Raw genomic sequence first — 26,434 nt, 5'->3', positions numbered from 1 at the left:
CACGATCTTGCAACCAGTGTGCTAATGCATCAGTGACAACACTCACAGACATTGAACACGTAATAAAGCTGAACATCAAAAAGCCAAAACAAATGAGAGAAATTAGAGGAAGAAAGGGCAGAGAGAGACAGAGATAAAGTTTTTAGGAAAGGCCAGAAATCAGTAAGAGCCATGTCGTGTGCACTGAGTGTGAGGGAGGCTGGCCACAGTCAAACAGTCCCAGCCAGAGAGATAGAGAGAGAGGGAGAGCACAGCATGACATGCCAGGTGAGAGGCAGCAGTCAGGCTTTGGTGCTCCAAGATGTCTCTGCCAGCTAATGGCGACTAAGCCACAAGAAATAATACAGCACAGAAGGCAGTGGGTGACAGCTCAGTTAGAAGAGAGAGAATTGAGCGCTCCTCTGAGGTTAGCAAGCAGAGGTGGATTGTGGGTATTCTGGGTATTAGTGTCATTAAGTTCAGAAAGGTTACTACTCTTCATCTCCTAATGGCTTTAGGTTTTTACTGCCACCAAGGAAAGTGAATGCTTTGGAGAAGGCTGGACATTTCTGAAATACTGAAGGTCATATTCAATATTAGCTCAGTTTCATGATGCAGGAGCACTGCATACAGCTCGTGTTTGTGCAATGAGGACTTTTTTTTTTTTAAATCACCCTGCTGGAGGGACTATCCCTACAGACCACCTACCCAGAGTTGTCCTTGCTCTCCTGCTCCTCGTCCTGCTCCTGCTTCATGTTCTCAGCCCCAAGGCGAGCTGTCGATGAGCCCTCATCAGCGTCTCCCTTTCGGGGGCCGTCTTCTTCATTATCATCGTCGTTTCCACTGTCCTTTGCCTCAGGTTTTGGTGGCTCAGGCTCCATTTTGGTTTGGGTCAGATCGGGTTTGTCCTCCTACAGGAGAGGGTGATGCTTTTAGATAAAAACCACATCGGCGGTCTGTGGGAATTACTCTAATAATAAGGACAGGTTTTAATCAAACAGTATCTAGGAGAATGCACCTTGCAGACTGCAGACTGTGTGCTGCAGGGTTCTCCATCCACCTGGGCCTTCTGCTCTTCTGAGCTGGACACTGTGGGAGCTGTTCCTCCTGTCTCCCCCTCAGATTTCACCTCCCCCTTGGGACCCTGCTTCAAAGGGAGGTCCATCCTGAAGGTGATGGCAGTGGAAGTGCAGTACTCCTCAAATCCATACAAGTACCTGCATGATGACACATTCCTTGTCATTCTATCTACCTGGGTACCTTGTTAAAAGTTAATCTTGCAAACTTAATCTTGACTTTTGCTAAACAGATGAGGCAAAGTACAAACTAGACATAAAAACATAAAAAGAGAGAACAAACTGCATGTCAGTGTTGCTAAAAAACAGACTACAGAAGCAAAAGCTGAATCTACCCAACAGAGTATAAAGCTTTGAAGAGCTGTGGATGCAGTGCCTGTACGTACTTGCGGTAAGCACATTTGACATTGTAGCCAGCGGCTGAGTTCAGCACAGGGATTCCCAGATCCTGATAGACTTGCTTCCAAATGGAGCCACTTTCAATCTGCTCAAAAGTGGACACAGAGGTAGACAGTTGCACACTCAGTCAATGTCGATCAAGACAAGTATAAGTACTTTGTGACCAAAGTCAAACTACGCTACAGTCCAAGAAAAATCCCTGTCAAGTTGCACTTACATTGTCAAAGCCTCCCAGTTTGTGCACCAGTCTGTAGAGCTTGAACAGGTTCAGGTTCCTGTAGCCCAGAACAGGCCTCTTGTTGATGGGAGTTCCTAATGAGGGCAAAGAATGAGGTGAGATGGTATAAACAATGGTTCAAGATTAAACAGATTCAGGCAGTGCTGCATTTTGTGTGTCGCTGGACCTGATTTTTAGCTGTGGCTGAAAAAGTAGTTAGGTCCTTTTCTAAAGAAAAGACAGTAACCACAAAGTAAAGTGCTCAAAATTTAAAATGTTAAAAAGTACACCAACATCAAAAATAAGAGGACTCAAGGCCAGAGAAAGGCCCCCAGGAGCTGTTTTACTTTTAGATGTTTAATAATAACGCAGTGATTTGTCAGTAGCATTTTATTGTTCTGGTTGGTAGAGGTGAAGCTAACTATTTTATTTTTTTTACTTTTCAATTAAAATCAGAACCGTCTTTATAGCCAATTATATTTTCACATAGAAAAAATTGGAGTCTGGTACAGTGGTCAATGTGCTGTGTCATAACAGTATGTACAAATAAGGGGAAAAATTAAACGTAAGAAAATAAATGTTGCTTAGTAAGCAGTTTGATAACAATACATCATATACATCACATGTTTCATGGTTTGGGTAAAAAAAAGCAATATTTCCCACTAAATTGTAGAGCGGCAGTCATATGAAGTAGCATAACAAGGAAACACTAGAGTAAATCTAGTCACATTTGTACTTGTACTTAGTTCTGTTCTGTTCTTTCATTGATTTTCAATTTTTTATTCACCAAAGCAGAACGCAGCAGTGACAGTTGCTGGTCGTTATTTAAAAAGGAAAGGTTATGAAATTACACATGAACCATATTAACCTACGTAAAGTTAAAAATAAATGTTTCAGTGCAGTTTTAATGTTCTAAAGAATGCACAGCCTTTTGAGATATGGGTATGGAGGGCAGAGAGAGAGAGACACTTTAAAAAGACTTAGGACTGGTAGAGTCAAATTGTATTTTTAAGCCTCTGTTGAGCAAATGTCACATAATGTGAAGAAAATGTCACAACCAGTCAGCTGCACCTTGAACATTGCAAACAGAAAGCTAAACCTTAAAAGCATTTAAAACAAAATGCTTGTTTTAAGAAACCTAGTAAACATTGTTGTCTATGCTCTGTGCTCACCTCTATCCTCCATGAACTTGTACAGCTGCTGTAGAAAGTTCTCCCTCTCCTCTGGGAACGGCTCCACTTCCTCCTGCAGACGGGGGAAAAAAAAAACAGTTTGATGATTGTCTCTACTTGGAGGTTGTTTGGCAAGGAGTGTGTGAAGACTTCTGCCTCTACCTCCTCCTCTTCGCCCATGGCATCTTCTTCCTGCTCTTCCTCTTCATCATCATCCTCCTCCTCGCTGCTGGAGCTTTCCTCTTTCACCTCTGTTTTCCAGATGCTGGGGACCATCAGCTGCTGCTGGAACTCCAAGGCTGCGTCTAGTGCTGTGAAACATGCAGAGAAGGTAAGTAATATTACATATTAACCACATTCAGTAAGTCCTGTCTGTCAAACTCTGCTCCTGTAATCTAGTCAGCTGAGCCTGTAAAACACAAGCAAAATGATTTTGCAGAGAGAACATTTTTTTAGGCTAAATAAACACAGATAAGACACGAACTGATGTTTTAATCCGATTGCTCTTCACATCATGTGCATGAAAAACAAATGTCACACTGCAAGAAAAAAGTGAATATCATGAATCAAAAGAAAACAAGGCCAATGATCTAAAGTTAAGGCTTTCCTTTGATTTATACCACACAACATCTGTCAGTGGGTATTTGGATTATGAGAGGAGACCAGGTGTGTGCGTGTGTGTGTGCATGTGTGGCTGCACATTTGCATGTGTGCTCCAAGTAGTGAATCAATCAAACTGTGGATATTATCAAATGAAACCAAATAAAATAAACTCAGACAAAACAATTTTGGAACTACGTTGCTTAAAAGAACTTTGTCGGTGCTACGTTACCTGTGAAAACAGCAGACCATTATACAAAAATAGGACAGTATAAAATTACACCTTGACATAAACATGAAGAAAAGCAGTCATGGAAGAGAGCGGCATGAAAATCTGTCAGGAGAATTTGCAGTGAGTCAGAGAAGCAGAAGCATTCAGCCACAATGTCACAGGTGGGTTTAAGTAGCATCTAACCACCTTGGCAGATGCTTGTTTTACGCTTTTTGTAATGCAGAAAATATCACAGTTGTGAGTCAACCACCTGTGAATATCAGGACGGAGATAATACAAAGCTGCTGCCTAACTGTAATTATGAGAGAGTAAGAGCTCTGCAGCAGAAAAACGAGGGCACTATATAAAGAGTCTGGTGAGGACTTCAAATAAAAATAGACTCCAGTGACAGGAGCTCTCTGCCACTGCTTTCCCCAGAACAAAAACAAAACTTCTCTTTCTTGAGACTGCTTCGCTGCAACCCGTTCTGTAAGCTTTTCCTGCCAAGTGTGTCAACACACAGACCAGCCCACAGATGTCAGGTATGCGCAGCAGTGCACCACTTCTGGCATATTTACCTCTTAAAGCTTCACACCCACCTGGTTTGAGCCCTGCGTCAGCTTTTGGAGGACAATCGCTTTTGATCTCTCGGATGTCCTTCCGCAGCACCATGTAACTGCAAAAATCAGCAACTCTAATTAAAATTTGCACAGAAATTATGTAACGTGGACAGTAATAAACCAAGGTTTAGATATAAGATGTGTCTGATTAAAGCAAGCTGGTAGAAAGTCAGCTAAAATCTAGGAAGATTTTTGTTTTTCTGAAACTAAAGATGGACTATAAATACAAAGTACACACCCTAAAGTCTTATTAGGTAAAACACAGAAAGGGAGAAAACTGCATTTCAAGTTTAAACATACAGTTCAGCACCAACAACAAAAAAGCAAAAAAAGCTGAACGGACATGGCTGCACAGGAATAAGCCTACTTTCTCACAAAACTTCTACAGCAGCTGGGCGATGTGTCTGTGATTTGGCAGATAGATGTATCAGTGGAGCTTGTAAGCTGAAAGCAGTCGGAGGATTGGCTGCTGCGCCCCAGAGACAATTTGCAGCGTGTCTGTGGGTAACTGAGCTGATCCAGGGACTAGATTTGTCATGGAGGGAATTTACACAAACAGTATACTGCAGTTAAAGAGTTCATAATAAATCAGCTTGCTTTAATGACATTTCTATAGATACTCATTTTTTTAAAACCACACTTGTATGTTATGAGAGTGTACAAATTCACTCATGTACAAATATGAAAAGATGATTTTGTCCTTTTTTGCCAATTTGTATTAAACCAAAAGAACATCTGAAACTGACTAAAATGTTATTGGTTTCTCAGCCATAAACTAAATTATCAGACAAATTAAACCCTGACAATGGTGCTAAATGAGAAGTCAGGAGACCATCAGAGTCAGTAAGATTGTTCCTCTGGAAACCACGAATGTCTGTATAACTTTTGATGGCAAATCACATTCTTGAGATATTTTAGTCTGGACCAAAGTGGTGGACCAACTGACCGACCAAGTGCCTCTGCTTGGCACTCATCCTGAATAAACTTATCCCCTTTAGTTTTAATATTTATCCTAAACTGGGTGTTTTAATGTGAATAAATCTGAATTCACTTAACATCGCTGCTTAGTGGGTACTGTGAAGAAAGCAAAATAATTTAAACTGCTAAGCTAAAAGAGGTTAGGGATTTAGTTTACAATATTTCCAATTTACACTTCTAACCAAGCTTCTTCTATATGTGTAACCTTTATTGACTGTAGTTCCACTGAGATCTCATTTTCAGTACATTCACTATATGAATGTCTAAAATGTCACTGGAAAAATTTAGAATTTCAGGAGCCCAAAACTCAAAAACTAAGATATTCAACTTACAGTTAAAAAAAAAAAAAAAAAACAGAGAAAAGCAGGTAATTGACATGTTTTGACATTTTAGGTAACCCAGATAGTTAAAATAATGAATTGCTCTCAGTCAATTTACAGTTGACTAAATAACTGTTTTCAGCTATAAATATGAGGACATCCCGTTTTATTTATTTCTTTTTTTAAATCAATTCTGTAGCCCAGTTTTGTTTGTCTGACAGTGATAGTCTGAGTTAAAAACCTACTCACTATGACTAAGCTGTCTTTTTCTGTCGACATCAATAGCACAGACAGGTTTGCAAGCCAGCCAAACGAGAAAAAATAGCAAAGGCTTCTGTTTCCATTGTTACTATGGTAACCTGATCTGATTAGGTAAGAATAACCACTGCCTGAATCCCACCTCCTCTCTGGATGTGACCTTGCTTTCCTTAAAAAAAAAAAGCCATTGTTTTTGAAATGGTTATCACAACAAAACCAAAACCTCCAGAGGAAACTGAACACACTGACCCTGCTGCTGTGTGAGAGAGGTCACGTGGCTTATGGCTGTGACCCCTCTTCCAAAAACAAATCACACACAGAGCGGCAGGTTAGAATAACTCATCATAATAGACAAGAAGGGGCTGACATAAATGATAAAAGAATAATAACAAACAGTGACAAGTGGTGTGTGTGTGTGTGTGTGTGTGTATGCGTTATGAACGAACAGGAAAGTACTTGAAAACAGCGATTGCACAAAGGGGCTAAAGGAAATGATGCAGCACTCTATCGTCACAAGAGGGTACAGTCAGCCTGAAACTGGTGTTAAAGAAAGTGAAAAATCAAGATCTTAGCAATGAGTAAATGTAGTACTATAAACGGTACATCCTGCTATTAATCAAAACAATAACACACATAATAATAGCAATAAGTGACATGTCTAACAGCTCAGACTGATGCACCACATCACACACGAGTGACAATAATGCATGTTTATCTTTGTTATACTATCCAGATACAAACAAAATGAGCACAATTAATGATAAAGATTTTCCAGCTTCTTACTTTATTGTTCCTTGCATCTACCCCTGAAAATACTACGCTGATATCAATAAGTGCAATCACATGGCTGCACACCAGAAACTGCTATCATGTGATTTGATTTGCAACAAAAGCCACACTCGGTGAGGAAATACTTCACAAGTGTATGACTTCCAGTGCTCTGATTTATCATTCCTTATCTTATCCCTCTCGTCAGATTTACCCTTCACCTAACTATTAGCCAAAATACAAGCGTTAAGGCTTCCTGTGCTGCAAATATGTCTTCAGCTTTACAGAAAGGGTCATGCTGATGAGTTACACAGGATATCAATTAAGGAGCACAGACCTAAGGCTGTTCTGTCATCAGTGGAATTCAGACAAATAGAAACCTAGTCCTTGGACCACAAACATCAGATTAATTTATACACAGTGGGGTCTATGTTTCTACCCACATAGAGTGGGGCTATAGTAACAAACCACCAGCTGAGTACAGCCTCCTGATAAAACTTATTCCTGCCTTTGCCACAGTCAAAACAACATCTGGCTGAGCGATGCCATGCTGTGGGCAGGCTGTGGGGATGCCACGCTGCCTTATCTCACTAGTAGCTTATAGCCTTAGGACAAATAAACACAACCCAGCACTGCCAGGAAAGGCACACTGTCTCTTAGATACTGTTCTCTCAAAATCTGACAGAGCTCCCTCAAATTGTGAGATAATATGGAGATTCGTCATGAGTGGGAAGTTCAAACTACATTACAAAAACTATATAAAAGGCAAGAAAAAGCGAAAAGTATTCTCAAACATATGCATATATTATACACTGCACCCATATTTTACACTACAGTAAGCTTCATCATTTCCTTTATCCAGATACAAAGCAGTGCATTTGCTTCTTTTTCCAAAGGTTCACAGTAAATAGGCCATTACAAAATGCCTCAATGACTCATGATGGGGACGTTTTATACCAGGACTGGATGATTAGTTGATTGAGTTATATAAAACTGACCAAGAACAACTTGGATGTTTGATCATGTGAAAGTGCCAATCATTTCTTTGTCACAATTTTTCAAAAGATTACTTGATTCTCCCTTTATGTGGTCTGAAGCCCCTTAGCTTTCTGGCTCACAATCACAATGCCAAAGTAATCCAAGGTACATTTTATTCTATACCGATTTCTGTTACATAATTAGTTAATAACTAACATAAATGATGCGTTAAAGAAATTATCCAATAGCCTACTGATAATTACTGCGCCCCTGCTTCACACATGGTTTTCAGCAAATTAGTAATGACTCACAATTTTCCATCCTTGAAAGAGCGGACAAAGACGTTGTCTTTCTTCAATGTCACGTCTTCATGACAATCTGGGGAGACGACCTTGTTGCACAGAAACAGAGAGAGTTAAAAAGTCAGATAAGGTGGATGTGTGTGTGCATGTGACACAGACAAAAAGTGGAAGAGCAGAGGCAATGTCAGAGTCAGAGTCAATGACTAACACAGCTTAAGCGAAAGGCCACGCTTATGGATTACAAAATATGCTGTTCACAAACAAGCAGGAGCGATGAAGACCTGTGTGTGCAGGGTGTCAGCCCACTTGCAGCATGTGCTGCTGCTGTTTACAGGAGTTGGGGAGCGCAACACAGAGCTGTCCGAGTGCCAGGTAGCTGGCAAAGAGGTAGCTGCTGCCGTGGAGCTCTGGTTTCCACCAGGACCCTGCCTGCTTTCTCCTGCTTTTGTTTATATGGTGCACACACAAGTTTGCAGAGTGGAAGTTTGTTTTTTTTGTTTAACACTACGAGTGTAATAACTGCTCTTTGATATATATCCTATGCTGTAAATGAAAGCACCCAGCTCATACAGGCAAACCTGATTCTCGTGACTTTTACTCAAGAGCGCACAGTTTATCACAGCCATGTACATTTGTTTAATTTGACATCTACCACTGTACTACTCCACCCCTGTGCCATACAGTCACAGTGTAAACAATGAGAGGCTTCTGTGTGTTGTACTCTGGGCTGTCACAGGGAGGCAGCATGGAGCTCAGTCAACAGAAAGCCAAGAACAACAAACCCTGGGGGTGGGGCCGTGCTGACTACACAGTTAAAGGGACAGCTTTCCCCACCCTCTCACATTCTCCCAGTTCTACTTGTAGCACTTACATAAACAAACAACGCCTGTCACCATTTGACTGTGTGCTAACGGTGGGTGAGGGTTAAAGCTGGGTGGAGAGAAATGGATTGGAAAAGACTGAAAACATCAAATCAGTGTCTGTGCAGTGATGCTGCACATATTAAGTCATATCTGTTTCCTCCAAAGTAAGAGCTGGGTTGTTCAACTCCACCCAAATTCTTTAAACTGCAAAAGTCAGGCAGCTATTTAAAAAAAAAAAAAAAACTACTGCAACAACATGCACACTTCCAACATTTCATAGAGGTTAAAATGCAATAACATATTCTTGGAGACTGCTGAGATTACATAAGCAGGCATTCAGATGAACTAGTACAATGCTGTGAGTGTACTGGAGGAGCAGCAGCAGTCGTGCCTGCGTCTTCACAGTGATCGAGCAGATATCAGTAAAGGAAGGGAGAATATGAGCTCACCAGGGCAGGGTACCACGTGGTCTTCTTTTTGTCCCCGCTGGCTACCCCCTCCACACAGACCACTTTACCAAACAAATCCTCATTCTGCCGCTGATCGCTCTCCTCTTCTTCACTGGAGGATGAAGATAACTCTTCTTCTTGACTGTGGAAAAAAGGACAGTTAGCTCAAGACTGCAAGTTAGATACAGTCCATATGTATTTGTTGGTGATAATTTTAGAAGCATAATGATAACAGAGCTGTGACTACTTCAACATGGAAGCTCAAAATATTTTCCCCAAAAACATTTTATCAAGAAAAGTGCTTTCAACTTATCAATAAATTGAGTATAGCGCTGCTGTATATAAAAAACATCCTGGCTGCTTATAGACCCATAGATATTGCAATTTCATATTACATCAGTGTTGTATATAATCGGATTAGGTAAATAAACAGGTCTTTCAATCCCGGCAAAAGATCTCCGCTAACAATCTTTTCATTTAACGAAAAAACATCAGAACAACAAAACCCTGGCTGAACTTTCCAGTCCCATCATTATGTATCGCTGCAAAACCTAAGGCCTGTTCTACTCATGAATTCAGCCACTGGGATCAACGTGCTGATGAGCTGGCTCGCTCTCTGCTGTCTGAGAGTCATCCTGATGCTCAGGCAGAGCCATGTCTGAGTGATCATGCACACAGCACTAGCAGGCGAACTGACCCTCCCTCCTCTTTCTACACCTCACTAGGCCTGCTCTGAGCACAGCTCTGTGTACTTATGTACGCACGCACTGTCTGGCACGATATAAGAGCAGTAAATCAGCCCGGCTGCTACTACTACGACTAACAACTACAGCGACAACAACAACTAAGCTGTGAACCAAAGTCATAAACAAAGTACTATAGCTACTCAGTGAAGGAGAGACTGCAATTCATTTAGGAAAAGAGTTCTCTTTACATATAATGACTACTGTAGCAGCAAATTTTTAACATTTAGCCTTACTTAAGACTGTGAGTTAAAGGAATAATTCAACATGTCTGGAAAAATGTTTATTGGGAGCTAGCCTGGCTCTATCCAAACAAAAAAAATTAAAATCTACATCCCAGCACCCATGAAGCTCACTAATTTACACATTATATGCCCTGATAGACTGACATGTACAACAGCTGAAATGTAATAAAATGAAGACAAAGGGGCTCTAAAGGACCATTTCTTGGCCAGAAGTGACTTCCTGGAGTCTCTTCTGGTGGTTAAACAAACAAGATATACAGTGTTACTGTCTGGAGGGACCAGGAAAGCAGTTTCCCATGTTTCAACCCTTTGCAGCACAGATGTCATATCTATGGTTTCTCAGCAAGAAGGCAAACAGGTAGACATGTATATCCCAAAATACCAAATGATTCTACACTATTCACAGAGAAGAGGCAAAATGTTTTAAAACAAGCAATCTACCTATTTTAATCTCAGTCTATACTTCATTGTCACTCCTTGTAATTTAAGAGTTAAGACACTATTAGTGCACAGGAAGACAACAGGTCCAAGGTGCTAATGTGCAGTTGGGACTGTTCCAAGTCAATATTGCAGCAATGTTTAGAGTAATATTGACTTTTCTCTAAGTGCCATTAGCCAGGAATGTCAGAGAAGGAGATTATGTAGCCAAGTGTCCTCCTTATAACAAAGAGGAACCACAATTATATCCAGCACCAAAGAAACCCTCAGCAGGTCCTATTCCCTGATGAAACCACTGCAGTCTCCCAGGACTAGGCATATCAGAGGATAAAACACCCACTGGAGCATCTGAGTCAAAAGAGAGGAAAAACACAGGACCGTGCTTTGCTCACACTGCCTCTCCAGGATGTGTGCATGTACGGGAGCTTGGTGTGATTTAAGGAGGCTGAGGAGTCAAGAAGACCCTTCTGTTCCAAGCCTCTGGAGCAGTTTATGACGGATGGAGATGAGAAGTAAGTCTTTCATTTCAACTGCTGTCAGCATACTGACAACGGGGGTAGCCTGTTACTGACGACTGTGGATTGATAGAGAAAATCCCTCCCGTATCAAGCTTGATATAAGCCATCCAGGATGCACAGAGGCAGAGGACCATACTCACATTGGGTTCGATCGTCGGCCGCGGTTGCCCTTCTTGCCGATGACAGGTGTGCCGAAGTGCTCTGGGTTGGTGAGGGGGAGTCTGTCAAGTGTCTGTGGAGGAGACAAACAACCGCAAAGAGCCTCAGTGCCACCTTGACAGATGCTAAAGTAGAAGACAAAAGATTTATCTTGTATACCTTGAAGAAAGTCTTTTCATGGGATTTCACCAGTTAGAAACAAAGGGACTTGCCCAGCACGGAGTTTACATTTGACAAATTTACTGCAATATCAGTTTCCAATAAGTGGAAATGTTCACAGCTGAACCTATAAATGCCAATATGGGACCATTCATGAGCAGTGTTTTAATTTGAATACTGTACATATTTGACTTTTTACTGTTAGCAACTAAATAAAATACAAACAGAGACTGATAAACTGATAAAATGAAGCTGGTATGAAAGTGCAGGACAGCGCAATTCTTGCCTCGCTCTCTGCAAAGTGACGTGCTCCTTTCAGGCAAAGAGAGGAACGCCTCAGGGTCTTCTCATCGCCATCGTCAAACACTGCAGAGATGACAGCCAAACATTTAGGTTGCTATATGTAGGCCAGGAGGACACAACACACACACACACACACCCTTTGAACAGAATGGAGTAAATGGCAAAATAAGAGAAATGCAGGGAAGTATTTGATTTTATACAGTATATGAAATCCACTTGATATGGAAGCTGTCTATTAAATCTCCTTAGACTAACTTTGATAATAAGCCCCCATATTAAATAACACTAAAAATTATAATTAAATAATTATGTGTCATACACCCAAAGGTAGTCAGGTCACATGGGCTTTCAACACACTTGTTATGCTACTTTCAGTAGGGAAAAAAAATGTCATGGTACCTTTCTTTTCATTTTATACTGCAGTTTCACTCCCAGATGTGGGAATCCTTAGATTTCATTGCTCACTGCTCAAGTGTACTTGCCATCAGTAGAACAAAACAGAAAACACTTGAGGTAGCTTCAGCAATGACTGATGTTTGTTCACCCATTGATTAATGAAAAGATGTGTTTTCAAGACAGGCAAAACCCCACGGGCACTCTTAAGTGACGAGCAGCTGGTAAGAGCCTACACATCTGAGAAGCACTTTTTACACTATATACTTACCTAACAATGTAACTGTGTGCCCGTGACCGACTCACAGTTCAAATACAAGACTTTCCTGCATTTCGTGGTTTTATGTCATTGGAAGTTACATAAATTATAATTATCTCTGAGTGTGGGACTGTTGCTCCGATGAAACAAGCAACAGGCCTACCTGAAGCACTTAGCAGCAATGCTTACTTCTTTTAACTGCACTGAAACAGTTTTTGTTGTGATAATCCCTAAATATCAATATTGCAAGAACATAAGAACCACGTTGATGGGACTCGCTGAACTTTATCACTCTAAAAAGAATATATATATTTAGGGAACAATCATGTTCTAAGATTTGGAACTACAGCTCCTATCATTTGAGGCTTTGGGGGGGATTTAAAAAGCAAGCAGAATATTGCCTTGGAAATAGATACTGTTGCAAACTCTGGGCTCCAACCTGAGTCCTGTTTTCTAAGCTATATTATTTATTTTTCAAATAACCTGAGTATTACTTGGATTTCCCTTTGCAGATTAATATAAATCTGTCTGTCTATATATCTTTCAAACCTATGCTAATTTAGCTATTAGCAGGTCCCTTTTGCAACATATACATGAACATACAGACAACTATCAAGAGATTCCTTTGATACTGAAAAAAAATTATCAAAGAAGATTTATGAGCATTATTCACAGTGGATAATGAAAAATAATGATAATGATTCTTCATCTGGAAAACTAAGTAAGAATACGTCCATCAGATTTGACTATGTTATGTCCTCCTATGGAGCCATGCCTCATGTTTTGAAAACTTTTTGTCTAACTCCCTCTGCTCCTATATCAAACTAAAACTGAAGTGAAATTCTTTTTTAAAAAAAATTTTTTTTTTGATTGTTTAGCAAAACTGTTTGAGTATGTAAGCCACAGCACCTTTGCAGTCTTCTGGCTGCACTGTGAGAAATCACTCAATTCTTTGCCGTTTCTCAGAAACCTACTGAAAAGGGTTCTTGTAACAAAGCCTCAGAGGGCAGGAAGAGCAGGCAGTTTGTTACAGACTTACCAACAGTGTATATACTGGCGTCGGTCAGCTTATTGATCGTGGCCTCCTGGTAAACTCCATCCTGATTCTTCACCTCGACAACAGCACCCACCTATTGGACAAACACACTCCTGTGATGTGGCATATATTAGGATGTCAATTAACATTATTTTCTAATGATAAATCTTAATATATATTTTCAGGTAACTAGATGCCCATATTGCTGCTACGAGAACCCTAATTGAAAATTAAATTGTAAAGTGTAAATTGTAATGCTGTTTCTACATTTCTACATTCATTCTGGAGGGGATGATAAGATGCAACTCAGATACAAAGTGAAATTCAAAAAATGTGACAATTTGGACAAAGGAACTCAACTAATAAAATTACGAATATTTAACGTTCATGTGTGTTATGTGTTATGACCAGGTTCCATTGGACTGTGGGGCAGCATCAGTTTCCTCCCGCTTACCTTTAGAGGTCCTTTGATGTTTTCATCATGAACCTCCGCTGTGGACAGATCTGGTTTAAAGGTCACCTGGGGAAGTAGGAGGCAACAGGGGAGGAGAATCAGTAATGAGAATAAACAAACAATTCCCCAAAGATCTGACTGGGCCACATCAATCTTGCACTTCACAGAGGCAGTATTTACTGAGAACACTCCAGGACTTCATAAGAACTGATTACAATGATGGACTCTTTCATGCAATACTTGGCAGCAGCACAGTTTTGTAACAGGTTTTAAGTTTGAGACAACATGCTAGTAAAAAATTCCTGGTGTCATTAGGCAGCAGCATATGTCTGAAAAATAAATACTTTGGCTCATTTCTCGCCTTGTCACGTTAACAAAATTGGCAAACATGTCGCCTCTGCTGGCGCCAACTGCAGTGGATTTCTGCTGTGAATGTTCGGGGCCCACACTATCCGACCATCCCCCCCTCTGTGCATTTGTAGCTTCCCCTGAGTGAGCCACGGTAGAGCATAATCTGATCATGCTCTGGTAATCTTGCATCTGCATGGTGACCTGGCAGTACTGAGAGACAGAAGAGACTACAAGGAAGGCACACATTTGCAATCATTCACCATCTTATTTTCCAGGCAGCATGTATGAAAAATGTGAAAGCAGCCAGGAGCACAGAAACTGTTTAGCATTACAAAAGTCCCTTCTTTTATATGAGAATGCTCATGTGCTTCTTTTGCTGTTTCCTCAGGGGGGAAAGTAACTTTTAAGAGCATGTGATAGTGAAATAGTAACATAATTATAATGGAAAACTGACTTCACTTTTATTGACTGTGATTTAGTTGAGAATCAAGCACCATACAAGGGCAGAAAAAGTTAAAACACCCCATCTCAGAATACCAGCCTGGAGGTAACAAATTCAGACAACGCTCTCTCTTGAGTTAGTTTCAAATATAACAACAGCAGAAGCAGCAATCAAAGTATCGCTGTGAAGGCAGCATCAAGACAATGAATGGAAGAAATAGATATTTTATGATGCTGCTGAATTGTCAGGGCCATAAAATAAGAGGGAAAGAGATGAAGAAATAAAAGACTTCCTGAGGCAGCAATTCATCAGTTATGGAGATAATGACATTCCAGCCCAGTGAAATAAAGGAATCCCTTTCTTCACAAGGACAACCAGGAGGCTCATCTCACCAGACAGACAGAGGGTGACTCTCACCGTCCACATCCTCCATTAGAAATCTTCAGTAACACCTGCTCACCCTGACTAACTCATAACAGGGATCCGGCTACAGTACACACAAACTCTACAACAACAACTTAAAACATGGACAAAACATGAAACCATATTTCTAATAAAAAAAATTAAAAAAAAACAACCTCAGTCTAGCTTCAGGAGCTCACAGTGCATTATTTTGCAGGATTTCGTCTTCCTTCAAGGCTGAGAATGTTTCTGAGCTGCAGGATGCTTCACTCTTCTAGATTCAAAACAATTAGTGAGCAGTTTTCCAGTTTCAAAATGCAAGACTGCTGTTTCTGTGTACTCGATACTGCAACAAGAAGTGAACTTTGATCTCAATTTATTCTAGCAAATTCGACTGCAGGGATGTATTTTGTGTCTTCTGGCCACAAACAGCAAAAAGACACGATCCCTGACTGACAACAAGCACTGACGGCTCAGATAAAATTTAACTCCATCTGTTTTGCTTATTATCCTCCAGACCCTCTGTATTTATTGCTCCAGTCTGTTCCCACTGATAAAGCCTTCTCTTGTTCTGATTTCACACACTGTCTATTTCATTTATTGGATAATTCGACATTTGGCTGAGGGACATCAGTTGGAAATTCACTACATTTGACTTAAAGCAAACTTTTGACTACAGTCTGAACATGGTAAAAAGTATAATTGATTTGTAATGACCTGATCAAATTCAAAATGTCATGCCATGCAAACCGAAGGAAACCAGCAGGACATGCTTTACAAATCATAAATGACACCAAAACACTGGAGAAATAACGTGGAAACATTTTTTGGACTCAATACTGCAAATTGAAAACTCATGGATAAAGGTGCAGCTTTTTGCTGCCTTTTGGAAAACATGTCTCCCTGTAATAACTTAACCTCAACAACACATCACCTTGTGAGGCAGAAAAAGCACCACTAATGAATGGAACAATTTTATAACCTGTTAGTTTACACTTAGACAGACGTGAGCTGCAATCAAATGAATCTTCACAAATTCTGAGTTAGTGATCATTGTTCCTGTTTTCTGAAAAAGCCCTAAAATGAAGATGTTTTTTCCTCTGAGTGAGTAGTTGGTTATGAGCAACAAAGACTACTCTGAAACTTGATCAAGTGGCAAATGCTCAGAGAGGAAATTGTCTGCACAAATACTCTGAATGTTATTATTGTTCTTTTTTTAACGAGATGGACACATTGCAAATCCTTAAATTTAACTATAGGTTTAAAGAGGTCTGCTTTTAAAGAAAATAACTTTTTCATTTAAAAAGTTCTTTTATTTTCAGTGAAATTAGTAAGAAAAACTGTGTGCTGCTGCTGCGACATAGTGCTTAGCCCTGATTGATCATATGTGTTCTAAACCTTTCACAGTGACTGATCTGACATGGTGCTAATTGGCTCCATACAGATCCTCTATCATAGATCATCATCACAAATAAGAACGTCAGACAGATCTTTTCAGTGTCTTAAAATCACTCTAAAGACACCAGCGCCAAATGCTGCAACTATAGACTGTTAAACAAGCAGACAGAGATTAATGAACCAAAGAGCTGAGGAGAAATTCATTACAGTGGAAGATTCAGATTCACAACAACCACTGAATAATTGCAATGTTTCAACGTTTGTGTAACAGAGCTCACATCTGCCTTACATCTACTCAAAAACAAAACCAACACTCAGTGAATTAGGATGGTAATTAATTTATGAGCTGAGACTGTCCTATTAAGACTCGTTTTAAACCGCACCCAACATTTAAACTAAGAACATCACATGATCTGCTTTGCCATGCCGTTTGTGTCTGGTCGTATCATGAGACACAAAGGCGCGTTGTTTGAAGATTTCAGCTGGTGTGGCAAAACGGCAGAACACCGCTGCTCTACAGGGGGAACTGTAGTGCGTCCAATCTATGTTGTTCCCACACACTCCAGCAGAACAAAAGACAAGCAATCTGTCTCTATTGTCTCATCCAGATGCTCCAGCCCCACTGAGAAATTAGATACTGTACTATGTGCATCATGCAATGCCTTCATCAGTAAGACACAAAACCAATGGGTAAACAGTAGCTGTGCCATCTCTGCACAAAGCCTGGACACTGTGGGCAAGAAGGATGCCTAAGGTTGTGATTAGGTACCCGGTGGACTAGGCCAGCTGGGGCCCCTGATCAGTGTTTCAGCTGTATGAGCAGGACTAACAACCCAAACCATGTGAGCAACTCAACGTGATTTTTGTCAACATCACAGATGAGATAAAATGCATGTTCATGGAATTAAGCTACTGAGAGCTGCATTATTATAGAAAAAAAAAATTTCATAATCACGATTATTTTGGTCAGTACTTAAATCACAATTATTTACCACAATTTACATATTGACTTTGGAAACATGTTGCATTTATTAAACTTAAAAACACACCTTCAGGTGGATAAAAAGACCTGTGGTGTTATCTAGTGATGCAGACACCACTGTGTAGCAAATCTTACACATTTCTGGCTGGCCAAACACTGCTGCTATTCTTCCAACATCTTCACTCACGCTGATTTTTAAATACCACCGGATATCTCACGACTTGATTTGATAGGCTGAGTGAGTTTAGGCCTCAGGAGAGGCAAAAGTGTGTGTGTCATTCAGAACACAAGACAAAAGTAAGCACAGACAAATGTGGCAAAATTATTCTCGATTACATTGTTTTTAATCATAGTTTGGAGCTAAAATCAATATCAAAATTCTATTAAATCCACACCCGTAAAGCTAATATGAGAACCTTCTAATTATTCCAAATATCAAGTCTCTAAATGAGAGAACTTCTTTTAAAAAAAAAATCATAATCATGATTATTTTGGCCAATACAGTGGGGCTGAGCTGTGTGAGCCAACAAAGCGAGCTCCTGGCTCTGCTGCGTTCCACTTTACCACAACGTAGATAGACCATTCACATTTTATTTTGCATCATGAGCATAAACTGTGACTTACCTTGGCCTTGACTAGCCTCTTAGCAGTCTTGATCTTGGCCTCACAGAAAGCCCCTCGGTACTTGGCACTCACATCCGTCCCCACTGTCAAGTAGGGGGGCTCCTCCAGAGTCTGGGGGGGGAAGAAATGAGTCAGTACAGTCTTTTTTTTCTTAACAGATATAGCTTACTGACACAGGTGCCTCCTCACAGCTAAGGCAGGCGAACACACATACAAGCTTTACACAGCCTAGGCCAGCTACGCACAACCCATCCGGCTCAGTGATTCATCCATGGAAAACACATACCATCTGCTGTGGGTATTGGAAAACAAGTCTCTGAGGGCGCAAACAAAAAGGCTACTTCACTACTGCTTTGATGACTACAAAGAAGAAGCTATCCGAAACACATAGCACCATCTTGTGTCATCATTGGATGTTTATCAAGCCTTTCCCTCCACCCCCCCCAAGAACAGATTTGCGGAGCGTAGGGTACACAGTGAAAACAGACTGTGTGTGTGGATGAGGAGAGTTAATGTTTGTGGTTCATGTAGTGTGGAGATGAATTTACAGAGCATGTTTCACTAAGGCTTGAGAAAGAGTGGTATATTTAGACATCTTTCTAGAGTAACATCCAAAGTGGGCCACACTTCTGCTCACAGGACACATCAAAACCGGTAGCAATATGTTGTTTGTGCACTTGGCCAATTCTTCTGACATCAGGTTTTAAGTGATCAGGTCTTCCTCTAATGTGCAAAACTACAAATGTACTTTTTCTTAACAGTATATCAACGAAAGAAACATCTTCTCACTAAGGTCCAGGGGAAAGACTGTGCTTATTTAGCAGTATTTGATTTCATACTATAATGTGGTTATTTAGAAAAAAAAGTAGCAACACTTCGATTTTTATGTCTCTTTATTTTTGTTGTCTTATATGTAGACTTTGAGAAACACAAATCAAATTTTAAATCTTAAGGGCCGTGTCTAAAGTCATAACAGGTGTTCATTGTTCCCACGAGGACGGTAATAGGGTTGCCATTCCAACTAAAAACTACAGCCGCATTTAGCAGAGCTTGAACCAGTGAGAAGGAACTAATCACTGACACCAGCTGCTGTAGGCCTGCGTGGCCCATACTTGTATCATGAACAAACCACTTTTAAGACTGTTTTAACAGGTTTCAACCATTGGCAGGTTCTATTATTTTTTTCTTACCACTGTAGCTTGCTTTGCCATCTTTATAAATCTTTATCTAAGTCAAAATCTTCATGTGTTGTAACCCAATGAGCGCACAAACTGTCAAATTTGACCCGCTGCCTTTGTGCAAACACTTAAGCTTTTCATCATACTGCACGTGACAAAACTCTGCTGTGGCCTGAAAAGAAAATATACAGCAGCCAGCAGCTTTATAGAGGAGCTGCACATTGATGCAGAAGTGAACACGGCAGCTTTGGGGGAAAAAAATACTGCATTTGAACTTGGGTATTTTAATCAACCTAGGGACAGAGGCTGTCCAAACGCTGCTCCTACTACAACAATTTCACAGTGACACTCCTCTCTCCACAGCTACAACACATACTGCGCAATTCAGGGCTTTAACTGCATTGGACTTCTTAATGTAGTGCAGATCAACATTATAAGTTGTTGTGCAGCTCTGTTAGGATGCTAAACATACATATTCAATCAGGATTGGAATTTGGCAGATCTTCAATATCAAATTAAAAGAACTAAGGCACATCTGCCATCACTACACTTCAAAATAATATAAAGTGAAATTCACATAATGCATGAACAAAATGCAGCTGGAGATTTAACTTAAAGGTAATAGCCAGTGGTTTTAATTTGTTTTTTTATAATCAGCAAAACGCTCCTTACATTCCTCTTCCCTTCCAGTTTGTGCGCTCCACAAACCACACAGAGGCTGTTCTTTTTCCTGCTGGGCAGGTGGGGAAATTGTTTGTCATGTTCCACTGAAAACGGTCAATATGATGTTCAATTAGGTGATGTTTGTGTTAATGTTATGTTACCAAATTACATTAACTGTAATTTACTAGGTTACAAATATATCCGACTTTAGTGTGCCACATGGAGACTTGAGTTTTAACTGAGAGGAACTAACTTTAACCATCTGTATAGATGCTGATCAAAACAACAACAGTCTTTCACTCACTGACTATACCTTAAATACACCACAGCAGAAAAATATTACTACTAAACACTCACCCCAACAGATAGATACCACAAACTGCTTGCAGGTACATAAGAACAGGATCATGTTTTTAACAGATTTACAAACTGCATCTTCTGTGTCTGTAAGGCCACAAGCCTGTCACTGTCAAACCAGGACAGGGTACATCATCTCCAGAGTCGCTGGGATTCTACAGATGGGATTCAGGGGGCAGAGTCCAGTGCACTTCAGCCTCTCAGATAAACACCTCATTAGTGTTTAGTGCAGTCTGGCCTCAGCACCAGCTGCCCTAGCCAACGCCAGGTTTACATGACACAGCAGCCATTTGCACTGGCTAACCAACTCTCTTGTCAGTCATGGCCGCAACACAATGCCTGACTGCTACTGTGTACAACTGTTCCAACTCTTCTTTCATACTAATACTTGTCTCTCTCTGCTTCCCCTGCTCTAAGCCTGTTCCTGTCTTCTACTCAAAAGGCGATTCATGCTCAAGAGTTAGAAAGGGCCAAACTTGGGTTATCTTGACAGCTGCTGCCGCCAAACCTCCCCAGCTTAAAAGGCAGGGGCGAAAACATTTACATAACATTTAAATTTACATTTGTCATGCACTCATGCCAACGCAAATAGAGGACGGTTTGTTGTTTCCGCTCACAATGCCCCACCTCCCCACATTCAGCTATATCTATGAAAGAAAATTCCATGCCACGGATTGGAGTGCCATTTAGCCTACAGCTATCCGGAGAAAAATACTGACTTCTTTATGTTTTTATTGCTTCTGCCACTGCTGAACGACTGACAATGTTTCCCTGCTCAGAAGATCAACCAATCAAAACAGCGAAGCTTAGAGAGGCGGAATTCCTGTGCCTCTGGGATATGTAACATCCTCTTGCCAACTCAAAATAATGCCACGCACTTAAAAAGAGCTACTCTCACCTAAGGTTCTGTCATAAAAAAAAAAAAAAAAAAAGCAGAGCCGTATTTATCATACGCCTCTAGCTCCTGTATGCAAAAGTCTCCATCATGGTAACAGCAGCAGTACAATCAAGACCAGCGTTCTGGGTATTCACCTAGTGCCACTGATGCGGAAAATACTCTCCAGGAACATGTGCTTGATTAAACACATACAAATGTGACTTGGCATAGGGTGACAAAATGCACCTGTGGCTGGCATGAGAAGTAACAAACCTCAACTGTAGCTTCATTCATCTTAAAAACATCACATCTGAGATTAAAAAAAAGCGATTACAGAACTGATCTATGTGGATATTGGTCAGATGTGCAGAGATATTATATCAGGTAACACTTTTTAAATTCATGCCATGAAAGATGTTTCTCTCCATAAAGTAGGCATCTAAAGAAAATGCCAGAGGTGACTGGTTGGTTATGAAGTACTTCTGCCCTGGCTGTTGAATCACACAGATAAAACTAGTCTATTACCTCCTCACCGAGAACTTGTGACACAAAGTCAAGTCAATATATAAATCTATAAATTCTAGTCAGAGCACAAAAGAGACAATGCTGCTACATTAAGTCAGAGGTTAGAAATCATTTCAGCTTTACCAAAACAAAATATACTGAAGTGACATTGGCAAGAGCAGAATGAGATCTGTTTCTGCTCAATAAAGACTCTGGGGTCGTGAAAAATTTAACAGGCAACTCCACATAGCGCTAGTTGAAAATAAGCTACTGCTTATAGTGCATTTCTTGGACAGCCTGAGTGACTGTAGCATTTTTCATTCGACAACTCAGTACAAAGACGCTTCCTGGCATCTATCAAGGTTAAAAGCAGCAGAACAAAAACACTGATGTTGTGACATGCTATATGCTAACTGTGGATTGGCATTCAGAGAGGAGTTCAAGGAATCCCTGATTGTTTTCTTCAGATGATAGGTTGTTTTTGGGTGGCTACCCCCATGAAAGCATGGAGAAATACACTTAATGTATCAAGATATGCAGCAGTGTCTGAAAATGTTCCTTCTGCCCTTCATTGACTATCATTAAGGTAAATATAAATATCACATTCAAGAATATGTTTCATTTTGAGATAGACTGCACATAAACAAGTCAAAGTTAACACTAACATTCAGTAACAATGTTGTTATGATGAGTAGAGATGTGTTTGTGTAGAAACTGTTTATTTAGCTCCATTTTGTCCACTATCATAAACTCCTATGCAGTGTGGAGATGACAAAGTATGATTGGTCAGATTGTTATTGCCAGCCATTATAAAGCAGAGCTGTTAAACCCCCTGTTTTTCAATCCAAGTCTAACTCACCAATATTTTAGCAACAAGCCATTTGTAAATGCCAGACAATGTAACCTTACTCCACTTTAATAGGGAAAACAGGCTACTATTTGTTTTAGTCTAAGCACATTTGACACCTGTAGCTCTTCACACCCACACAGGTGTTTTAAGTTACTCTGGCTGGTTAGACTCTGCTCAGGTATAGCCTGGGTGGAGCTATACAGGCAATTACATGATGTCACACACTTCTATCTATTAATACAGTACAATTTCCTTATAATACTTATTTTTGGTTAAGTGACACACTGAATACAGGACTTTAAATGCAACTGTATTATACAATGTAGTACTGCCACTTCTACTAAAGTAAACCATCTGAACACTTCTTCCACTGCCAGAACCTAATAATTAGTATTTCTCTGAGGTGATGGAAAGATTATGTAAACGTAAAATTATGGTAACAACCAACACACAAGTGAAATTATAGTCAACCCTTTTTACTATCAACACCAGCTTGTGTCTTAATTTTTACACCAGAAATTCACTTAGTCTGTACATTTATTTTTTTAAAATCATAACTGTTGCCATTGTCAAAGTGTAATCCAGACTCTTAAAATGAAACACATGATGTTGTTAGGATTAATCGGGGACTATTCTATGTTGGCATGTTTTAACTTACACACCAATGCAAAATGATGCCCGGAGCACAGACAGGTTTTTATTCAGCAGTCATACCAGGTTAGGGTAGTGGAAACACGATGACATAACACTTAAATGCCTATGCTAAACTAGATATCTGTGTGACAAATCAATTATTGTCATTGTGAGAATTACCACATATTGATGTTTAGATAAGCGCACAAACCTGCACCTTTTTTAACAAACCATGTAGGCAGTAAGTAGTAGCATTGCTGAAATATTATAAACAATAGTTTTTGACCCATTATAGTGATCTATAATGAACAGAGTCATAGGTCGAAGAAAGGAATATGCAAGAGGCATGCAGGAAAGAATTAACCTCCGTCCTGGCCTGGCTCACATGTACAATAATCCTGTTGTGAATAAACTCTTTGTCCAAACCAGTGTCACCACAATTCTAAGGACCGGTGGTTTAGCAGGAATTGCCTTGAAAATACTATGGTAGCTTTAAACCAGAGAAAATAATGTTAATATCTTTTGTATGCACACTTACCCAACCACTTACAGCAGCAAATCCACTCATCCTGCATTATTACTCAAACTAAGCTGCAATAAATTACTAAATGCCTATCTCCAACAGTAATTGTAAATACGATGGACTCTGTACTTTTCAATAACATCTAAACACTGGTATGTTACCTTCAATGCCTAACTTCAAATACATATAACTGAGCTAACATGTAAGCACACAGGAAAAAAATGTCTCTTCATTTTAAAGTATCTACTGAGAGATATCCTTAGTCATAGTTCATATAAACAATATTCATCTTAAGACTTGCAAAATGTATTTTAAGTGCTTGGTAATGCATGAGTATGTAGCATATCACCACAGCACCCCGTGCCGTTAACCATACCTATGGCAGCTGAAACTTGTCTGAATCAAATACTAACTTCAGAAAAAATAAATTTCATTACTGCAGCACAGCACTTTTCTACAGACCAGCTTCAATCAGAAGCTCTAGGTTCTTCAGTTATTCACTACTGCCTTTCCATAACTCTGAGCACTAATAAGACCTATGTTATAAACAGAACAGTGAAAAATCAAAGCAGCCAAGGCCAAGGTAGCCTGAATTTTAGTATCTGGCTTGGGTGCAAATCCAAAAACATTGAATTCCTGCACACCCTTAATGCAACCCATTGGCATTTTCAGTAGACCTCTGCTGCTTTCTAAAGTCTTGCAAACCTTGCAGTTTATAACTCATGCTTTATGTTATAAATGTTAAGTGTCAGGGTGAGAGAACAACGATGATGGCATTAGGGTTACTTTTACTCGAAAGCCACAGAAGACAATAACAATTAAACTACTGTTCCACATAGTATATAGCACTATTCTATGAGAAGCAAAATCTGTGTAGCACTCTGTTAATCTAACAATGATACCACACATCCATATGTATGGTAAGTCAAAATTCTGGGTGCTGTAGTGTAATGTTATGATTTGGGAATCAATTAGAGGGACAGCAGCGTTACTATATGCTTACATTCATGTAGGTTATACCATTATGTTATAAATGGATAGACTCTGAAATAGTTAAATATTTATTATGGGATTGGACTGCCAATACTAATATTCGAGACGTTTTCATTAAATCGTCCCTGGGTTACCAAGGTCATGGACAAAGTTTAACTGTATGCCTCTACCACAGTACTTCTGCTCAAGTCAGGACTTACTTTATTTCAGTTAAAGCACAGCCATTTACATTATATGTTCATATTAATTTATCAGATAGAGCAGACTAAGGAATTCAAACAATTACCCAGCACAATAGTCCATTTTTTGGATGTCTAATGACACAAGGTGCTTTATCCAGCACAGTCTCAAAGCATTGCGTTCAGCTGATGAAGAAAAGCTGTGGCCCATAAGCCAAAGTGACATGAAATGCTAAGTGAACATAATGAAAAGTTGTGCTAGTTTCAGAGCAATTTACAGTTTAGACACTGAGCAGATGCTTCTGCAGAGCACTTCAAGCATCAATAGTGCCAGATGACTCCGAGCTGTATAAAAACAACAAATGGAACAACATTAAACCAGAAACGTCAATGCGAAAACATCAGTCCTGTCAGCAGTTATGTAGTTAAAAAAATATAAGCATAATAATCATCTAATATAAGCTTAGTGTTATCCAGCTGGAGATGATAATAACTGCAAAATGGTAATGGCAGAAACAGCAACAGTTTAATGAATTTTCACACATGACATTTTATTCAAGCAGACAGTTGAGGGAAATTAAGCAGCAAAACTACTTCAAGGTTTCTGTATCTGCTAAAAACATATGATTGTATATCATCTGTGCCTAGAGTCTGTTCACTCACATGCATTTCTAATCATCACAATCACAACCCAGCTGCCGTCCTCTAACACAAACAATTCATCATATAAGCAGAGATCATCCTGTAATTAAAGGCAGCATTACTAGTAGGATAAGCATGAATTCAGACAACAGAAATGCTTCTGAAGTAGGGAAAAGACCAAGTTTTGTATCAGATCAAAATGGTTTCTTCATCATACCTGGTTTTAAGCAATATGATAGTGCAGAAAAAACAATGTTGGCAACAGTTTTCACATCTCATGATGTGTTGTGGTGCACTGTTGCGTTTTAATTGGCTACCTTGGTATCCTGCATATAGGTTTATTATTGGGAGGTGGTTGGGTTTGTTTAACCACAATAAGAATAACACTACTAGAGTCAAAGTGACAGACTACAAATCATTACCAGAGAAGCTTTTAATTTGTGCACTGTTAACACTCCAAACACATATCTTATCAAAGTGCTCACATCTTCTGCCTACAACACAGGCCAAATAAAACAGGAGCTAAAAAGACAGACAAAGTCAAAGTGGCTGTATGGTGTACCAATTGATTTAATAGTCAAACGACCTGCAGCTTTTGGCTCTGCATATGGATCTCATGGCAGCAAATGACAATTTAAGATACAACAGCCTGCAGGCACAACAAAAGTCCCAACTGTGATTCATTGAAACTATAAGAAAAGATTACTCTTCACAGGCTATTTCCAAAACATGACAGCTGAGACTTTTTCACACTAAATAAAGCAACACCAGAACTTTAACATTTCTAAATGTTACAGCTTTGTTTATTCTGTTATTCATATACAGCTATGCACCATCCCTTTAGTACAGATTAATGACCTGTCCTATGATAATAGCACAAATTCACACATCAAAACATATCCACCCCATTTCTCTGCTTATAATTCAATAGCATGGCAT

At 39.8% G+C, this 26,434-nt stretch overlaps 1 protein-coding gene across 4 annotated transcripts in view; it reads right to left on the bottom strand.

Moving 5' to 3' along the window:
* The window catches only part of arid4b (AT-rich interaction domain 4B), a 37,635-nt gene that overhangs the window by 8,408 nt on the left and 2,793 nt on the right, over positions 1 to 26,434 (bottom strand). For 3 of the 4 annotated variants that reach the window (XM_026308833.2, XM_026308836.2, XM_026308837.2), the window contains exons 3-16: positions 18,097 to 18,207; positions 13,898 to 13,963; positions 13,447 to 13,537; positions 11,739 to 11,818; positions 11,275 to 11,366; positions 9,191 to 9,332; positions 7,888 to 7,967; positions 4,254 to 4,330; positions 3,006 to 3,154; positions 2,844 to 2,916; positions 1,672 to 1,766; positions 1,442 to 1,539; positions 998 to 1,196; positions 688 to 890 (exon numbers count right to left, since the gene is read on the bottom strand). In XM_026308833.2, coding sequence (XP_026164618.1) covers positions 688 to 890; positions 998 to 1,196; positions 1,442 to 1,539; positions 1,672 to 1,766; positions 2,844 to 2,916; positions 3,006 to 3,154; positions 4,254 to 4,330; positions 7,888 to 7,967; positions 9,191 to 9,332; positions 11,275 to 11,366; positions 11,739 to 11,818; positions 13,447 to 13,537; positions 13,898 to 13,963; positions 18,097 to 18,207 — 1,556 coding nt within the window. The remainder of the gene's footprint in view (positions 1 to 687; positions 891 to 997; positions 1,197 to 1,441; positions 1,540 to 1,671; positions 1,767 to 2,843; positions 2,917 to 3,005; positions 3,155 to 4,253; positions 4,331 to 7,887; positions 7,968 to 9,190; positions 9,333 to 11,274; positions 11,367 to 11,738; positions 11,819 to 13,446; positions 13,538 to 13,897; positions 13,964 to 18,096; positions 18,208 to 26,434) is intronic. The other variant, XM_026308834.2, reaches the window with a different exon arrangement.

This window comes from Mastacembelus armatus, chromosome 15 (genome assembly GCF_900324485.2).
Source record: "Mastacembelus armatus chromosome 15, fMasArm1.2, whole genome shotgun sequence".
NCBI classification, from domain to species: domain Eukaryota; kingdom Metazoa; phylum Chordata; class Actinopteri; order Synbranchiformes; family Mastacembelidae; genus Mastacembelus; species Mastacembelus armatus.
This window is presented reverse-complemented; position numbering and strand designations above follow the sequence as displayed.